The 16,753-nt window shown below is 41.4% G+C and overlaps 1 protein-coding gene across 3 annotated transcripts in view; it reads left to right on the top strand.

The window, feature by feature from the left end:
- Positions 1–15,405, top strand: part of LOC125775221 (uncharacterized) — a 39,175-nt gene extending 23,770 nt beyond the window's left edge. For all 3 annotated transcript variants that reach the window (XM_049445819.1, XM_049445818.1, XM_049445817.1), the window contains 4 exons: positions 1,466–1,645; positions 12,764–13,026; positions 13,120–13,212; positions 14,509–15,405. In XM_049445819.1, coding sequence (XP_049301776.1) covers positions 1,466–1,645; positions 12,764–13,026; positions 13,120–13,212; positions 14,509–14,619 — 647 coding nt within the window. In that variant the 3' untranslated portion in view covers positions 14,620–15,405. The remainder of the gene's footprint in view (positions 1–1,465; positions 1,646–12,763; positions 13,027–13,119; positions 13,213–14,508) is intronic.
- Positions 15,406–16,753: the final 1,348 nt, after the last annotated feature.

Genomic DNA, 16,753 nt, shown 5'->3' with positions numbered 1-16,753 from the left:
TTTGGGTTGGAATCGCCGCAAGCCGGTTTGCAATTGGCGAGCAAAAGTTTTCCAATTGCCAAAGAGAAATATTTCGTCTTTCGTTTCTTAGTTTTAAATTGTTTTTTTTTCTTTCTGTTTTCTTTTTGTGTATGTGTACTTCCTTGTTTTTTTTCGGTTTTCTTCGCGTGGGCGTATTACGTTTTGAGCGGAAAGGTTGTGGTCGAGTCAATGAAAAATGGGTTACGGAATGTAGTAAGTCTGTCCATCATTTCTCACCCCTTGTATCGTTCGTCCTTTGGTACGTCTTGATGCCGGGGCTCGGTTGATGGATGGTTTGCAACAATGTAGTTTAAGGAAAAAAAGTAAAAACAGAGAAAATGCAAATCCATTTCAAAACGGCTGTAATGTATGCAACCCGCGGAAACGGAAGTACGGTAGCATGTTGCATTTTGTCGTTTGACGTTTCTGGTGAGCTTTTTTTTGTTTCGTTGTTGCTATTTTAAAGCTCACCACGCGCGCACCACGGAAACAATGTATGAAGCATGAAATGTGATAGAATTTGAATCAATTTCTTGTGAAGATCCGGCACAGAAGCGTTTGATGCTTATTGAAATAGATTGTGCTGATATTTTTTGTATTAAAATTTTTCAAAAAATGTCATTTTATAGAAGTATTTTACATATTACTTTTTTTTAGTACGCATAGCCTAATCATTCCCTGAATGTAGGGGTATTTTCAGTTGAAATTTTAATATGAAAAAGAAGAGTAAAAATTCATACTTCATAGAACGGTTATTTGATCCATAGTTCGTGATTGTAAATGCAAAATATAATGGACATAGGATTGCTGCAACCAATATCACACAATCGTTTTACGTTTTTTCTCCGAGATGTGCAACATTGTAGTTTTTTCCACGCTAAATGCCAAATTGCAAAACGATTGAATTTATGCACATTTGTTTCTAATGACTCTACTGTACTACGTGCTAAAATTGTTTTAATTGTATAGCGTGTGACATTTTAAGCAGAATAAATATTGAAACATTCCTACAACATATTATTACCATTATTTGGATTTTTTTCTATTGCTAAATGTTTCTGTTTTCGTTTAAAAATAAAATCCACGTCCAATCAAGGTACGAACCTGTAACGTATGCTCTAAAAGAGCGACAAAATAGTCTGAACTATCAAGCGTTTATCCATACACGCGGTTGTTTACCAACATGTCAGTAGTCGATATATACTAGTTGCCTTTATACTATGAACATTTGACCGTTGCATCATTTTGTTTACGAACGATATGTCCACAACAGTGAAGAACTTTGATCTAAAATCAAAAATAAAAATGTCAGACATCGTGACTCAATTTGTGCCTCAATCTGCACTACGCTAATCATCTACAAAATTCTGATTCTTCTGAAGAATGGAAAACTAATCGTGTAAAATAGAAATCTGATTTTCTTAAACATTCTCTTTCTTTGCAGACAAAAAAGAAAAATCGAAACAAAAGCCTGAAAAACGAACGTCCGAAGTGAACATACCGCCGAACGTGAAGTGTGTCCTCGTGGGTGATGGGGCCGTCGGTAAAACCAACCTAATACTCTCCTACATCCAGGATCGCTTCACACACGAATACGTACCGACGGCATTCGACAAGTACAATGGTAAGTTACTAAACATTCATCAGTTTCAGATTCAATGAGAAGGTCTCAACAAAAAAATAAATAAAAAAGATCCTAAAGAATCAATTCCATGAGCTACTAATGTTGCATTCATTCCTCTGTCATGTGACATAGATTGTCTGGTGTAGATTGCATATGGTACAGCTTTCTCACAAATCTCAGGAATTCAGGAGCTCAGAAACTTTTATTACCATGCATCGATAATGATTAAATCCCTTCCTGCAAATGACATCTTACACACATGGTAGTCACATGCGTCATCTCACCCATGGATGAGATGCAATGAAACATTTTGCTGATTGATTTATTGAAGCATGCACAAATGTGTGTTACATAAGTTCAACTTCCTATATGGGGGACCCCTTTTCCAATCCTCAACACTCATCCATTCCAACATAACATTCCGCTACACCTTCAAGCCTGTAAACCTTTAGCTTTTTAACGGATAAACCAAACGTATGCCGATTGTCCGCTTCATTCGGGTGTAAATTTACTGCCTGTGTGCCACTACCCTGTGACTGTGTGATTATCCCGGGTGCCGGAAACTATTTACACGCCCAAACGGAAGCAAGTGACGCGGCCGGAGCGCAACGGTAAAGCGAACATAATGGTCATCACGATCCTTCTGTCCGAGGGGGGGTTTACATGCCGGAAGTGGACAACGCCCGTAGGCAGCCGGGCATCATGAATGGAAATTACTCATCCTGTACCAGGACCCGGTGGCCGGGTGTTAATACGGGAGGAAAAAACGGAAAGCCTGAGGAAGGATAACAAAAGCCACCGGTCCTTAAATCACAAAACTCTCGCTACCAGCGAGTGGTTGGGTTAACTTTTCTATCTCTTCATTTTGTTTTGTTGTCCCGTTCAGACGATGCAACACGGAACGGCAGAACAGGACATCTTGTTCTGTCGCCTTTTTGGGACGCTGTACCCGGAAGTTTGCGATGAGTGGAAAAGTGTGGAAAAGCGGAAAGTGGATGGAAAGAATTCATTGCACTTTATCGTACCATCCACTGGAGGTCGGAGTCTGCTGTGAACTTACTGTGAGCAGAACATTCGTTTTAGTCGAGTGGAAGCAAAAAGCAAATCCGCCTAAATTTAAATCGGTTCGGCTACGGAGCAAACCATGGATAGTAGGTTGAGTCTGCCGTAGATAAGGGAAATAAAACAAATTTCGTATAATTTTTTTCCCAACTTTCTGACCATCCCGAAACGTAAGTTTGTATTTTCGCAATGGATAACCGTGATTTCAATTGCTCACAATTCCACTTGTGCCATTGCTTGTGAACTTCATGCTCAGAAAAAGAGAAACTCTCAAAAACAAAACAAAAAACTCAAAAACAATTTATTTTCTGACAGTTTATTACACCATCTTGTTATTTTTACTTTTCTTTTGGAATAAAAACCCTTTCATTGAAATATTTGCATCCTTTTCCCTTCCAAGCATCGGAACGGTTAACGGGGTGATAAAACATAAAGTTGTGTAAGCTTTTTGACATCTGTCACATTTTGCACAATCGTTACCATTTTACATGGGTTTAATGCCATCCGGGAGGGGTTGTGTTGTGTCCCACCGCGGTGACCTTTTTGTAAACGTTTTCAGGTCGCAATTATAATAATAAATGTCGATCATTTCGCACCAATCCTGTAGTACGTGCGTGTGCTTATGTGTGAGAGAGCTTTTTTGTGTTGGTTATTCATTCGTTTTTCTTGTAAAGGAAAGGCGCACAATATTGCGGAACGGTGAGGAACGGATGGACGGGAAAAAACGGAGGATTAAAAAGTGCAATTTATTGAATGCCGTTGGAGATCAATCGATGTCACCTCAGTTGTGCCTGGCAAGCGAATTGGCCCCGACATGAGCGTAAATTTTTAATTTCAAAAATGAGTTTTCTCCATTTCCGTTTTTGCTTTTCTGTTTACCCATGGTTATTACGCTTGTGTTATTGTTCCAACCCATCGATCGCTGATCATTCCTTTTTTTATTTTTTCATTTGCTTTGTCGAAGATCCTTTTTTCTGGGTGGCGCCGTAGAGTGTTTTATTTTTTTGTTCATGTTGTAGTTTTTTTTCGGCTTTCATATTTTACACACGTTTCATTTCGCTCGGTTCGATCGGGACCGGCACATTGAACTGAGCGCCACAATGTCTCCTTTGGCGGTGGTTATGAACCCACACACGCTTTCGTTGATGTTCCCATTACGCTGTGGATGCATGTGGACAGGTGTGGAGAAATGCATGTGTGTGTGTGTTCGGTGGCGTATCAGGTTCGTGCTGTATAAATATTCATACTGCATCCATTGCACATTTTGTGCCGTAGGTGTGCCGCATGGTCGCTTTTCAACATCAGCCCCAAAGCAGAGGGCCCCCCATACAACGCAGGTGTGTTTTGTATGTAGTAATATTTTTCACTATTTCACTTTTTTTTTGTCAAGCCGTTTACTTTATTACATGCAACAGACCCGGCCTACGAAAGGCATCCGTTACCGTACCATCGTTGCTGGTTAAAGCCTTGTTCATCGGCATCATCGTCATCGCCATCAACGCCACATCGGCGTGTGTAGGGCGTTACAATAATCTTCAACCATCATCACAACCGTTCCTGCGTTGTGTAACGGGGCCGTTTCAACAATGTAAATTCCATGTTTCTGTTGGTTGCTTTTTTATGACGCTGTTTCACGGCGATGTTAGTTTAATTAACGCATCCTTGCTAAACATCTCCCATCCCCCCGAGGGGTTGGGGAACCATCAAACTGGTGGGTGAACGGTTTTTGCGCTTGCTTGTGGTTATTTGTTTTGTGTTTTTGTATTCTCGTTTTTATTGAGAATATGTTCTTTGTGATGGTTGTTTTTTTTTGTTGCTTTTTGCATCTACATATTGATAATTGAGTGAATGCGAAATTCTCAAGTACGAACATTGGGTTCGTTTGTAACTCGCCTTTTTTTGATTATATTAATTCGCAAGAAATGCTTGAAGGCCAAGGATTAGGAATAATGGTTTGATGTTTAAGGCTTTTGTTGACTGAAAAACGATTTTTATTTCGATGTTCTTTCGATAGAAATCTCGCTTCTAGCTCGTATAATGTTTTTTTCAAATAACTTTAAAAAACAGATTTCTTAAGATAATAAATTTTGAATTATTTTGCTGAATTCTCGAAATGGCAAGGTAATTTTTTTTTATTTTTTCTACATTTCATTTTTCAAGATGAAGCGAAATATGTAGTGATATGTGAGACATTTTATCTTTTTTGTATAATTACTCTTTGACGTTTAAAAAAATTAAAACATAAGAGACCTAGTACATAAAAAATGATAATCAACTCGAAGGGTAGAAGATGTTTCTAAACATTAAAACTTATGATAATTGAAAAAAGGCTCCTTTTTTACTTTGACTCTTTAATCTTCAGAGATAGCCAGCTATTAGAGATTAGAGGCAAAACCCTCAGATTATCAGAAACAAAATCATTCAAATGTAAGAAAGCAAATCAAACGAATGAATATTCATTACCTAGACCAAGTGTACTGTACAATACCCTACTTTACTTATATTACTTCGAAAATAATATTTAAAATAATCATCCTTCAAAAGCCATTAGACACCGTTCTTCTAGTGCAGAAAAAAAACAACCTGCAATCTGAAGCAAATTAATATAGAACATTTCTTTGATGGGTTCTTGCATTGCCTTGGGCACAAGTTTCAATCCATCGAAGCGGAACCAGCTTACCGAGGACTCCACACTCTACCATTCATTTGCAATACTTTGCCAAGAATGTCGAGATGAAAGGCACACATAGTTGCTGGCAACTGTACTCTTCACACACATACACAGAGCGCTCCAGTGTGCTTTCGATTTTGATTGCCTTCACCACCACCGAGACCATGCGAACGTCGGTATGCGCTTGGGCCAGGATCTTAGCAGCTGCTGTACGGATTGTGTCCGGTATGTCGGGAATGTTTCTTCACAATTCGAACCAATAAACGTTCTGTGAAGCTACGTACCAGCCATACCGGAAAGGATGTGACTTCGTATTACGCCAGAATTAAGGATAATTGTGCCACCGGCCGTCGATGCTGTTTGCAGTTTGTTTCGTTATCAACCAGCACGCCTGAAGTGGAACGAAAAAAAAGTGGACGTTTAGTTTGTAAAGGACCGTAACGTAACGAAGATGGCTTACATATTGTTTTTAGGGGGGTGGAAAAAATAAAGTTTCTTCAAGCGTTACACGTGTACAGCCAGGGTACAACTTTTCCAAGCGCCCTCGAGGCGTGTAAGGTAGCAGCAAATATTTGATCAGAATATAGTATCCAGGAGGATTCTGGCACTGTTTGCACAAATGCTGCGTGTACTATGATAAGCTGGTACAGACTATCAGCGGGTTAATATAGCAGCAGAACCCGAATCCGACACGCTCGGTTCGCTGGTTTGATTTGATTCCTTTCGAAAGCACCACAAACGTATACACACAGACACACACCCGTACGCAGGCTGGACGTGTTCCCGGGGTTCTTGTTGCTTCTTGACACTTCGGCACGGGCCGGCACGGGTTCACCAGCGATAACGCCACCGAAACGTGATATATGCTGGTGGAAAATTCTTCACCAAACAATTTCCGAAACCGCAGCGAAACGTGATTCCAAGGTGGCGGAATGGTGACTCGCCAGTTGCCATACTATCGTGGTTTGAAGTGCTGGATAGGACCTTGAGCAGCTCTGGTGGATTGGAATTCGCAGCTGCCTGGCAAACGGTTCGTTGCGGTACAATGCTGTGCTGGAATTGGAAAACTGTGTGCACCGTAAAGCAAGTTATAGGATAGTTAGTTTTTAAACGTTCGAAACCATAGATTGCAACATAAATGTGTACATGGTAATAGTGGTTATGCTTTACTATAAGCGATGTGCAATAGCTTTATGCAATTTTGTGCTTGAATAAATTCGTCAATACTTTAGATTTTTTTTTGGTTTTTTTAATAAGAAATCAAAGATAAGAAATTTATCAAAGATATCGAATTCTTCAGCTAAGCGTCCTTTTTCGCTTGCCGTTGTCAAACATCTTTAAAATATTGATAAATTTCACGTGGATTTTCAAATTTGTCAGTTCAGTGAAAAACATGAAAAAAGCGACTGCTTTCTGACTACAATCTACAATCTGCCATTTATTATGGTAGGTTACACACGATTGCAAACCGGATTCGGCATGATAATCTATTTCATATACATTTTGTTAAATAACTAAAAAAAATATTACTAAATACTAAAAAATATTTTTTTAGCCTTTCAAATATTGCTACATAACAAATACTAGTTATGGAGTTTTGGAAGTTTTATGAATAAAGTTTTGGAAAACTTAACACAAAACTGCAAGAGGCATTCAATCCTGAAGTCAACAACAAGAAATTAAATATTATATGGGTGGTGTAAATAATCATAAAACAGCATAATATAATGATTTAATGGATATTAAAACAAGATGCGATATCAGCGTAGAGAAATCATTTTTTAAGGCCGGTAAAATTCATCTTTTCCAACATGCTCCAAAGTCACCTAACACTGATCGTAAAGAGTGTGTGTAGCCTAAGCCACCACATTCTCGGTTAAGATGTGTCAAAGACAAGGCACGATATTGAAAGCTTCATTCTTGATAGATTTCTACCTCGTACCTTCAGTGTATCGCATCCGATTGTGCCGCATATAGGGAAGAAAAAAGGAAACGGAAACACCGTGAACGAAACCTTCCACGTAAATGTAAATTTAATTCACCATCACGTACGCCGTGATACGGTGAAATATGGTGCAGCCCGATCAAATGAAATGCAAACAGTGTGAAATAAATTGAAAACAAAAATCATCAAAAATTTACCAAAATGGTAAATAAATCAACGTGCGTTACATCATCTTTGAGCGGATCTCGATGGCGTCATGGCACTGGGACAGGTTGTCGGTGATTTTGTGTGCTGTGTTTCAGTTTTTTTTGTCATTTTTGCCCCCCTTTTTCCGTCCGTTACCGTGGTACAGAAAGGTTGAGTTAATCGGTTCTTACACGTCTCTCGCACTCTTCAGAGTTTTGCGTTGTGATTCATCCTGCGAGTGTGGTTTTGTGTGGATGAAAGTTTTTGGGAAATTATCAAGATTTATTGAGTTCCATTCGTGTTTTTGCTCCTTCTAAATTGATCTGGCAGGAAGCAGATTTCGCAAAAACGGGAAAAAGACACCTGGAGGAGTGGACGTAAATGGTGAAATAAAATGAAGCCACCGCCGCTTCGAGTGAAATGATTCCGGAAACAAACAGCTTCTCCAGAAGGTGTAAAACAAATAAAAATCCCAACAAAAAAAGACACTTTGCGCTTGTGGTCGTTTCGTGTGATAGATAGACGGATGGATGGTTAGATGGTTTCGTGTTCGGATCGGAACGGTATCATCCCTTCTTTGACTACGCGCTTATCGGACGATATTATCTGAACGTTGCAAGCGTGCTCATTTTCTACCCACGTCACGTTACACGGGCTCACCGATATCGATAAGACACCAGCCAGCCTAATATCAAGCATTGGGATAAAAAAAAGTCTGCAAACAACATGCAGAATACAGACAGCAGAAAAACAAAACACACAACGGCAAGAAAATGCTGCCTGCTGCCGTCACAAACCGATGGATCACCGACGATGGGAATGTTGGGTCCTTCCGAGAACGTCAGGTAAACCGTCAACAGGATGGGATAGGATGGAGACGGTGTAATGGCGTTTAGTGGTCAGTAGCCAGATTGCTCCAGTATGGAGCCACCATCTCTCTCTCCCACCTGCTGTGTTTGTTTGTTACGATGTTACGGCCATTCTGGGCTGTCAGTAATTGAAACGTTCCTTTTATGTTGCGCTTGACTGGTGGTCTCCATTTTCTAACGGTCACCAGTCCATTCCGTGTGGTATAGATTTTTGTTGTTATTGATGCTGAACTTGATTGTTTGTTGTGGCCACCACAACGGTAGGTGGATGTTTATATTTTGAAGATTAAAAAGCATTTGCCTTGACTTACACGTAGCGTTGGTTGGTAAGATGGTTGTCAATAGGATGACTTCCACTGGTTCCATGCCGGCCATGTCGGAAAAACACGCTTCCCACTTCTATGGATCATTCTCAAGGCTGTTAATGAAAGGAGCTGCCGTACGCAGCAAAAGTCCTGTGAGAATCAAACCAGCTGTTTTCCTGTGAAGTGCGGTGGTAAACAAACATGTCCCACACCGGTCTGGTTTGGACTCCATCTTCGAAGCGGACCACCATCTGGGTTACTGGGCAACTGTTAACAATTCTCGGTGGGCTGTCGCTATCATGGGCTTTTTAAGGTGCAAATGATGATACGATCACAAACAGGAAGAGTAAACAAGTTAAAAAAGTAATGTTTGCTTTACTCTTTATATGCTACGTGTAGTCTTCGATATAGATTGAAGGGACACATTTTTGTCATATAACGGCTTACACGTAAAATAAGAAGAAAAGTAATTTTAAAGCAATATTTTTTCTTTGTCTAAAACCAATTTTAAATGCATGCATTTGGGAGAAGACCTAAGGGTAATCGTACCATTTTTCTATTTACTTGAAAATGAATTTTGCTAACATAAGTAATTAATAAATTAACAAATAATAATTGTTCAATAGCTATCCATAGTAAAACGATACTGAAATTCTCAACTTTAACATCAACCGTTAATGTAAACTACTTCACACTGGAACAATTAACAAGACAGCAAAAATAGCACAAAAATTACAACAAGCGGTTACGAACGGTTATGAATATCAAGTTCCCGTAGCATTTCAACAACACTCGCAGTAGATTGCACTTAAAATATCGTTGTGCGTTATGGCCCTTGAAAAGATTTGCTTACATAAACCGTATCTGCCGGTTGCCTGCGTGCAAAACTTCCGTCACCACTGAACGATAATATTCTTCCGTCAATCAACCTGCCCGGTTGCACCCGTTTATGCAAATGAGTGTCGATCGAAATTGTATCTTCACCGACTGGGTCCGCCCGGTACTGGGCTGGGTGTATCGGGTTTTCCAATTTTTCATTCACTGTATATATTGATACACAGCAGCGTCGAAGGGCGTAAGCATTTTCGCTCCTTTCGTTTCGAACAACAAAGACCGAAACGAACGTAAGGGGGAGAGAGAGAGAGAGGGAGAGTCAGTGCTGTGTTGGTGTATCTCATGCCCCCCAAAATGCAACCACAGCTCACCGTAACGAGTCGATGCTCGAGCGAAATAATTCAATATCTATTTCAATGCAATCGGTGAAGCTGACCCCGAACGCAAATGCGAAATGCAGGTCACTCGAAACGTCACTCGAGAGCACTCGAGTGCAAGTGGTGGTGCAGTCACAAGACACAGACGCACTGTGCTGTGTTGTGGTGAAATATAGTGGATAGCTGAACGAAACCCCGACCTCCATCCCTTCACCCCCAAGAACCCAGAGGCACCCAGAGGCACGAGCGGTAATTGCATTGATATCATCCACAAACCGTTGACCATGTTGCTGCTGTTGCTGCTGCTGGGATGATGCAACCTGAACGATGCAAAATCGATTTCGAAGTGCATCCTGACGTTTCTGAACCAGGTCCCACGAGTTGTTTGTGCAGCACAGTTTATGGAAGAATGATGTAGAAGAAAGAAAAAAGAGTCTCTTCTGAGGTCATTCGAGTTCAGATAGTTTCGGGTTGCCGGCTGCAAACTGCAATCTGCCCCGAAGGTGAGGAAGTCTGTCAACGGATGACCGATTCGATAACGTAGAAAATGTTCATAATTAAGATATCTTCGTCTTCGTGGATCGTGGATGGGTTTTTTTTCTTATATTGGGATATAGAAAAAAAGAAACAACATTCAGCTGGCAAGTATGAGTTTGCACGTTTTGGAACCGGTTCTGCCTAAAAGTTCTCACCAGGCAAGAATGCCTGATTGTCTGACTCACCACGGTGGCCGGGTGTTAGACGATCCATTTGCTTAATCGACCACCTACGCGTCCTTCGGTGCATACAGCTGTGGTTTTAAATCGTGTGGCCATGACACAGTGGAGAAACCGAGCTTATCTTGCTCAGCCGTTTTTCATGTGTTTTGTTGTGTTCTTTAATTTCATTCTAACCCTTTTTTTAAAGCCCAAGGTAATGTCGAGCCGAAAGCGAACTGCTTCGAATGGATCGATTATTTGGAAAAATAGTTTAATATTTTTTATTTTTTATTTAAAAAATCAGTTTAGTATATGAAATAGGTTAAATTTTGTAAGATTTCTTTGAATGCAACAGATAATGATAAAAATTTTTTTTCTCGGTAAGAACGGCCTGGCCGTATCAAGACTTATTTTACCACGTAGCAGGATAGTCAGTCTTTGCTACGGGGAGACGGTCCGGATGGGATTTGAACCTAGTTCTGCCGTGTGGACGGGCGCCGTTTTCCACATGCACCGGCGGCCCGGTGGTGATTAATTATAATTATACTGATAATTATAATATTATATTTAGGAAAATATAGAAATATAGAAAATAATATTATATTTAAGAAAATATATTAAGTAAAACATTAAATTTACAATCATAAGCATTTTATACGAACTTCATTTTATTTCCTGTGATTCTGACAAGAGAAAACTTTCCAAGCAAAAAAAAAGCTTCATATTTGAATTTTAAAAATAAGCTTAACATATTGTAAACTTCACTAAGCATAACGTTAGTTCCCTACCAACAAATGATTGTCTGTTTTTTCTTCTCCAAACTTGTTTTTCCTTCTCCTTGAATCAATCGCAATGAAGATTTTTTTTTTCACAGCACCAAAAACCCATTTCGTTCGTATCGTAAAAGTTATCAACGATAGAAGAGAAGCAAAAAAAATCTCCCGATCTCATCTTCATTGTCACGACTTCATTCCAGCTCCGGTAACGAAAAAACTCACAGCTCTCTAATCGATTCCCATCTGACAACGGTTTCATTAAATGCAGCACGTAAAGAGGAAAGCAAACACGGCGATAGTGGGATGAACATAGCATACACACACACACAAAAAAACAAAATTATCGAACATCCCGTAAACCCAAAAATCTCAAAACGATGCGCGCCACCTGTGTCAAATGCGAAGACCCTTTTGCTCCTTCCGGGAACTCATCAATGTGGCCAAAGGCCATCGGCCATTCTGTTCGCTGTCCGTCCGATGATGAGAAGTTCGAAAATGACTTTCCCGCTGTCGGCCTTCCCGTTCGATTGGGGGTCATTATTTAGATTAAAATATGGATTTAAAGTTTAGTTTTTTTTGTCTCTCTTACCGTTCAAGCTCTGGATCGGGTTTTGTGTGCTTTGTGTGATAAGACATGTGTTAGGTTGAAGGATAAAATGAGGTTGATGATGCTGAGAATGTGGATGTTTTTTTTTTCTTTTACCATTTCGAATGCATCTTTTCTCACCATGTCGGTTGTCTAGCGTGCTGCGTAGGAGTACAAACCAATGCGGTACAATGTGTCGTTTATTTTATGACCGTTTCGGTAATAGGAAATAAATTTTATACTTGATACAACACGGCGACAACGGTCGACATTGATTGCGGGGGAAAAATTTCACGTCACAAATCTTATAATATGTTCGTTTTTTTTTTGTTTGGAGAAGTTAGTAAGATTTTGTGGCGATCATTTCGCTTCCCATGGTAAAAGACACCGACACTAGCAACTAAGTTAGGCCTTTTGCTTTAACTTAATAAACTAAAAGTCATTGCTAGGTGTTTTTGTTTTTCTCTTCCAACAATTTCATCGGACGAAATTGTCAGAAAAAAAGAAACTACTTGACAGCTACTAACAGTCCTTTTGGGGATGCAGCAACAACCACTTGAGCCCAGACCAACATTTTCGCTACTTGAGAAGAGGCTACTAGACATATTTTTGTGGTGAAAAAATCTGTCCCTAGAGAAGGGTTTCGTACGTAATAGTATGGTCCTTCTTGTATTCTGCTTCTTGCTTCGTTTCGCCAGGTACTTGTTGGAGCTTTCCAGCTATGAATAAGATCTTGAATTGATGAGCTTATGTTTTGCATTATTCTAAAACGAACCACAAAATCTCTGTTTTTCTTTCACTTCTTCCAGTGGACGTTAGCGTAGATGGACGACCGATCGGTGTGACGCTGTGCGATACAGCGGGACAGGATGCGCTCGATACACTGCGGCAGCTTTGCTATCCCGGTTCTGACGTTATTCTGCTTTGCTTCTCCGTCGTCCAGCCGGACAGTTTCCGGTCTCTGGCCACCAAATGGCAGCCGGAAATCAGCAAGCTGAAGGGTGTCTCGGTGGTGCTTGTCGGCACCCAATCGGATCTACGGAACGATCAGAAAACGATCAGCAAGCTGCAGGTAATGGATGGAAGTGGCGGTGAAAAGGTGTCGACGGTGAATGAAGCATCTGGTCTCTGTAACGCGATTTTTTTTCTTTTCGCTTCATTTCAGGCACAGGGACAGAAACCAATCCTGTTCTCATCTGCTTGGGACTTTGCCCGAAAGATAGGCGCAAAGTACATTGAAACATCGTCACATAAGAAGGTAATTATAGAGGATTATTTCATAATGGTTGATATCATCCTAGGGGTTAGAATGAGCAGCTGCAAAAGAAGAGATGAATAAGATTATTTTACATTAATTTCGGTGCCTTAAAACTAGTTCTGATGTTAAAATTGATTTAATCAAAAACTCCTTGAAATATTAAAATCTAAAAGTATACGAGCTTAACAGTCCAGTTTCAATTTGCGTTGTATTAAGAAGTGTCCTTCTTGTCTTGCAACTCATTACTAAACTTCACTCAAATTCCAAACTATTAATTAACGAATAAATCTCGCTGTGCCACGAAGTACACAAAGTCCTTCGTCAGCAAACTTGCCGATATGTTTGCGCACACGTGCTACAAAGTTTTCTAGCGACATATTAGCTCCACTAACCGGTTGTAGCTTTTCTCCCACCATCTCTTCATCTTGTTTTGGATACGTGCCTTTCGATTTCCGCGTCCGTTTGTAGCCCTGCGTCGGAGCGTAATGAACTCTGCTGGTGGGATTTTTGTACTGTGTTTTACGGTAAGGTCATCCTTCACGGACGAACTGTTTGTTTCACGGCTGTTTTGTACCGTTTAAGGGTTTTTTTTGTCTTCTTCCTGACATGCTGTGTTGCTTATGTGCCCCTACCACCTGTTCAAGGTTCCACGAGTTTGGGCCGTCTTCGACCAGATTGACCCATCGTGTACCGTGAACTGGCCAAGCGGCAATAAAACAAGTTGTCAACGAAAGCATACGTCCAATGGTCCACGATTACAACGAACAAGCAGACACTCGTGTGTTCTGCCCCGTAGCCATTCCCGCCGCGGGAACGAGGTTGCCGGATGGTGGTTGGGAAACGCAACACAAGCAACGACCTGCTGACATTCGAAAACAGTTAGGCCAGCTTAACCGGACGATGTTTTTGGGGAAGGAAACCGTTGGGGATTATGGACCATGGGTGTGAGATGGTTTCGTGTGCTGTTAATGCTGTGGCACGGGTTGGTTCTGCACGAATAGGAAACTGTGAGAGATGTTGCAGGTGGTCCGAGTGAATGTTTGTGTGCTTGTTTGCATGTGCTGTCAGCTAACTTATCGTTTATTTAGTTATTCTTTCAACAAGCGTAATAGCTGACGAAAGTAACCCATGTTGGCCAAACATGACAAAAACTAATTTAATCATCTAACCAGGAAGGGAAGCGTGTATTGTGGGAAGATATCTTAATTGTTACAGTAGAATAATGTATTCTTTATGAGCAAAGAAAAAGGACTCCAACTAATATATTGGGATTTTTCCTTCTTCTTCTTCTTTTAGGAACACATAAAGGAGGTATTCGATACAGCCATCTGGGACGCACTGCAATCACAGGAATATAGCAAACGGAAGCGACCACTCTGGAAGCGATTATGCTGCATAACCTGCTGACTGGATCGCTTGCCGTGGTGCATGAGAACGGAAAACCATACACCAACAACATGATACAAACTCAAGACTGTCAATTCCTATGTGCGGTGGACGGCGAGCTGCGAGCTCCAGCAAACACAAGCAGTAGAGATTAGTAGTGCACTAGTAGTAATTGTAGATAAAACAATCCTCACAAGGCATCACGCACAGATACGCCTCAGAACCGGCGAACATTGAATAGCTTTTGTCCTAGCGCGTAGGTTAATCTATTATTTCGCATTGTAAAATAACGCATTACGATTGAAAGACATCAAAAGTGAGATAAAGTTTAGGTGAAAAGGAAAAGCCCGCGGCATCTTCGAAAATGCCGTGTGGGTGTATAAGGGATTCACAGCGCACCATTGGATGCACCATTGTTTAGGTGCTGTAGCGTTGCATTAGTGGTGGAAGATATTTAATCAAACTGTTCTATCGTTCTACACGGCGCGGCACGGCTAGCAAGCAGCTGTGTGTCCATGTGGTAAGGTTAATGGATAGTTTAAGACATTACTCAGCGATAGGAACGCGTTTTGCGTTGATGCTTATTGAATAGGGAACACATCTGTCCGCATGACAAAACAAACAGATGCTGTTCGATTTAGAGCCCCGTATTATAAGGTATGCAGCATCAGTATGGTACGAGCGCGTACCACGGCAGCATTATGCTACGATGAAGTGTCACCAAACAACGTTGAGACTTACTTGAATAATACTGTCATCACAACTGACATCGCACCAGCCGGTTAATGAAACATGAACGATAATGTCTTTGCGCGTTTGCTTGCATTGTATTCCAGTCCGAAAGACGATACCGGCAATTTAGATCTCGCATGGCCGCTTCAAAGCATTCTTACGATCCGAAAACTTCTTCGGTACCGGTTGTGTTCGTAATGTTCGATGTGCGTTGCATACCCGCCAGGCGCACGATTTGTACCAGGGCATTATCTCGTAGGGGGTGACGGTCGCGAACAGCTATCATCGCGCTGTGTGTCTCGAGATATCGATTACCATGCCGGCAATGATGCGGCCAAACGAACGGCACCGAAGGACAGAAACAATCCTGGCAAACGAAAGCTCACCATTTGCACATCCAATACGGTTCAGTACACCTTCAAACAAAGTGGTGGTAAACAGCGTGGCAATACGATACTATTGTATGCATAGCGCTTGGTAACAACTCGTCCTACCAGCTGCCATTATGTTCACATAGCTTCGAAAACCACCCACGTTCACACTCGGAGGTCTACATCGAGTCAAAACTACCGTATAAAGACCATTTCTCGGCACCACCAATCGACACCGGATGGCCTCTCCCCGTCCCCAAAAAGCTCGTCGAAATCTAATGGAGCGCGTTAGTGTACCACACGGCACATCGGTTTTCCAACGGAAAACCGCTCCAAGCGGGAGAATCGATCTCATTTGCATTTGCATTTCGGTGCGTCCCTTGCATTTGCCAGACGTGGGAAGTGCCCCCCGGAGGGGAGAGGTGAATCCCAACGGCTGATCCTCCAGTGCTCATACAAACGAAAAAGGACACGATTAAACAACAGGCGAACATTCGAAGCAAACGAGACGGAACTTGGGAACAATTCACCGCTACGACAGCTGTCAGCTTTCCGGTTTCCCGGGCAGGGTGGGGGGGAGGTAGGTCATTCGGGGGCGCGTTTCTCCACTAGTGTGGTCCGCAACCATCTTTTGCTTCTTACGGTGCTTCGCCACGGATTTTGTACACGGATGCCAACACCAGCTTTGCGGAATTGGGAGTGAAATCGACGAAAAGTCAATAAACTAGAAAGCTGAAAATTGAGTTTGAACACGCACGTGAAGTTCGGAGTGGGCAAGATGTATCCACCAAAAAAAAAATCTCCCCCCGGAAACCTTAAATAAGACACTCTCTCACGCTGGTGAGGGTGAAATGACACACGGAAAACGGGGGAGAAAAAACTCCCTGAAGCAAAATATAGTGAAGCACGAATGACACCAGGGGAATCGTGTGGGGGACGGTTTCAATTCAAGGATGCAGTTAAAAGAACACGCCAGCACTTGGAAAGTGAAGGACACAATCGTACGGGAACGAGCAACTAACGATGTACAAGAAAGAAAGCAAAAAAAAAAG

The sequence above is a fragment of the Anopheles funestus genome, chromosome 2RL, assembly GCF_943734845.2.
Source record: "Anopheles funestus chromosome 2RL, idAnoFuneDA-416_04, whole genome shotgun sequence".
Classification (NCBI taxonomy): domain Eukaryota; kingdom Metazoa; phylum Arthropoda; class Insecta; order Diptera; family Culicidae; genus Anopheles; species Anopheles funestus.
Note: the sequence above shows the minus strand (reverse complement) of the source record. Positions and strands in the feature narration are given on the sequence as shown.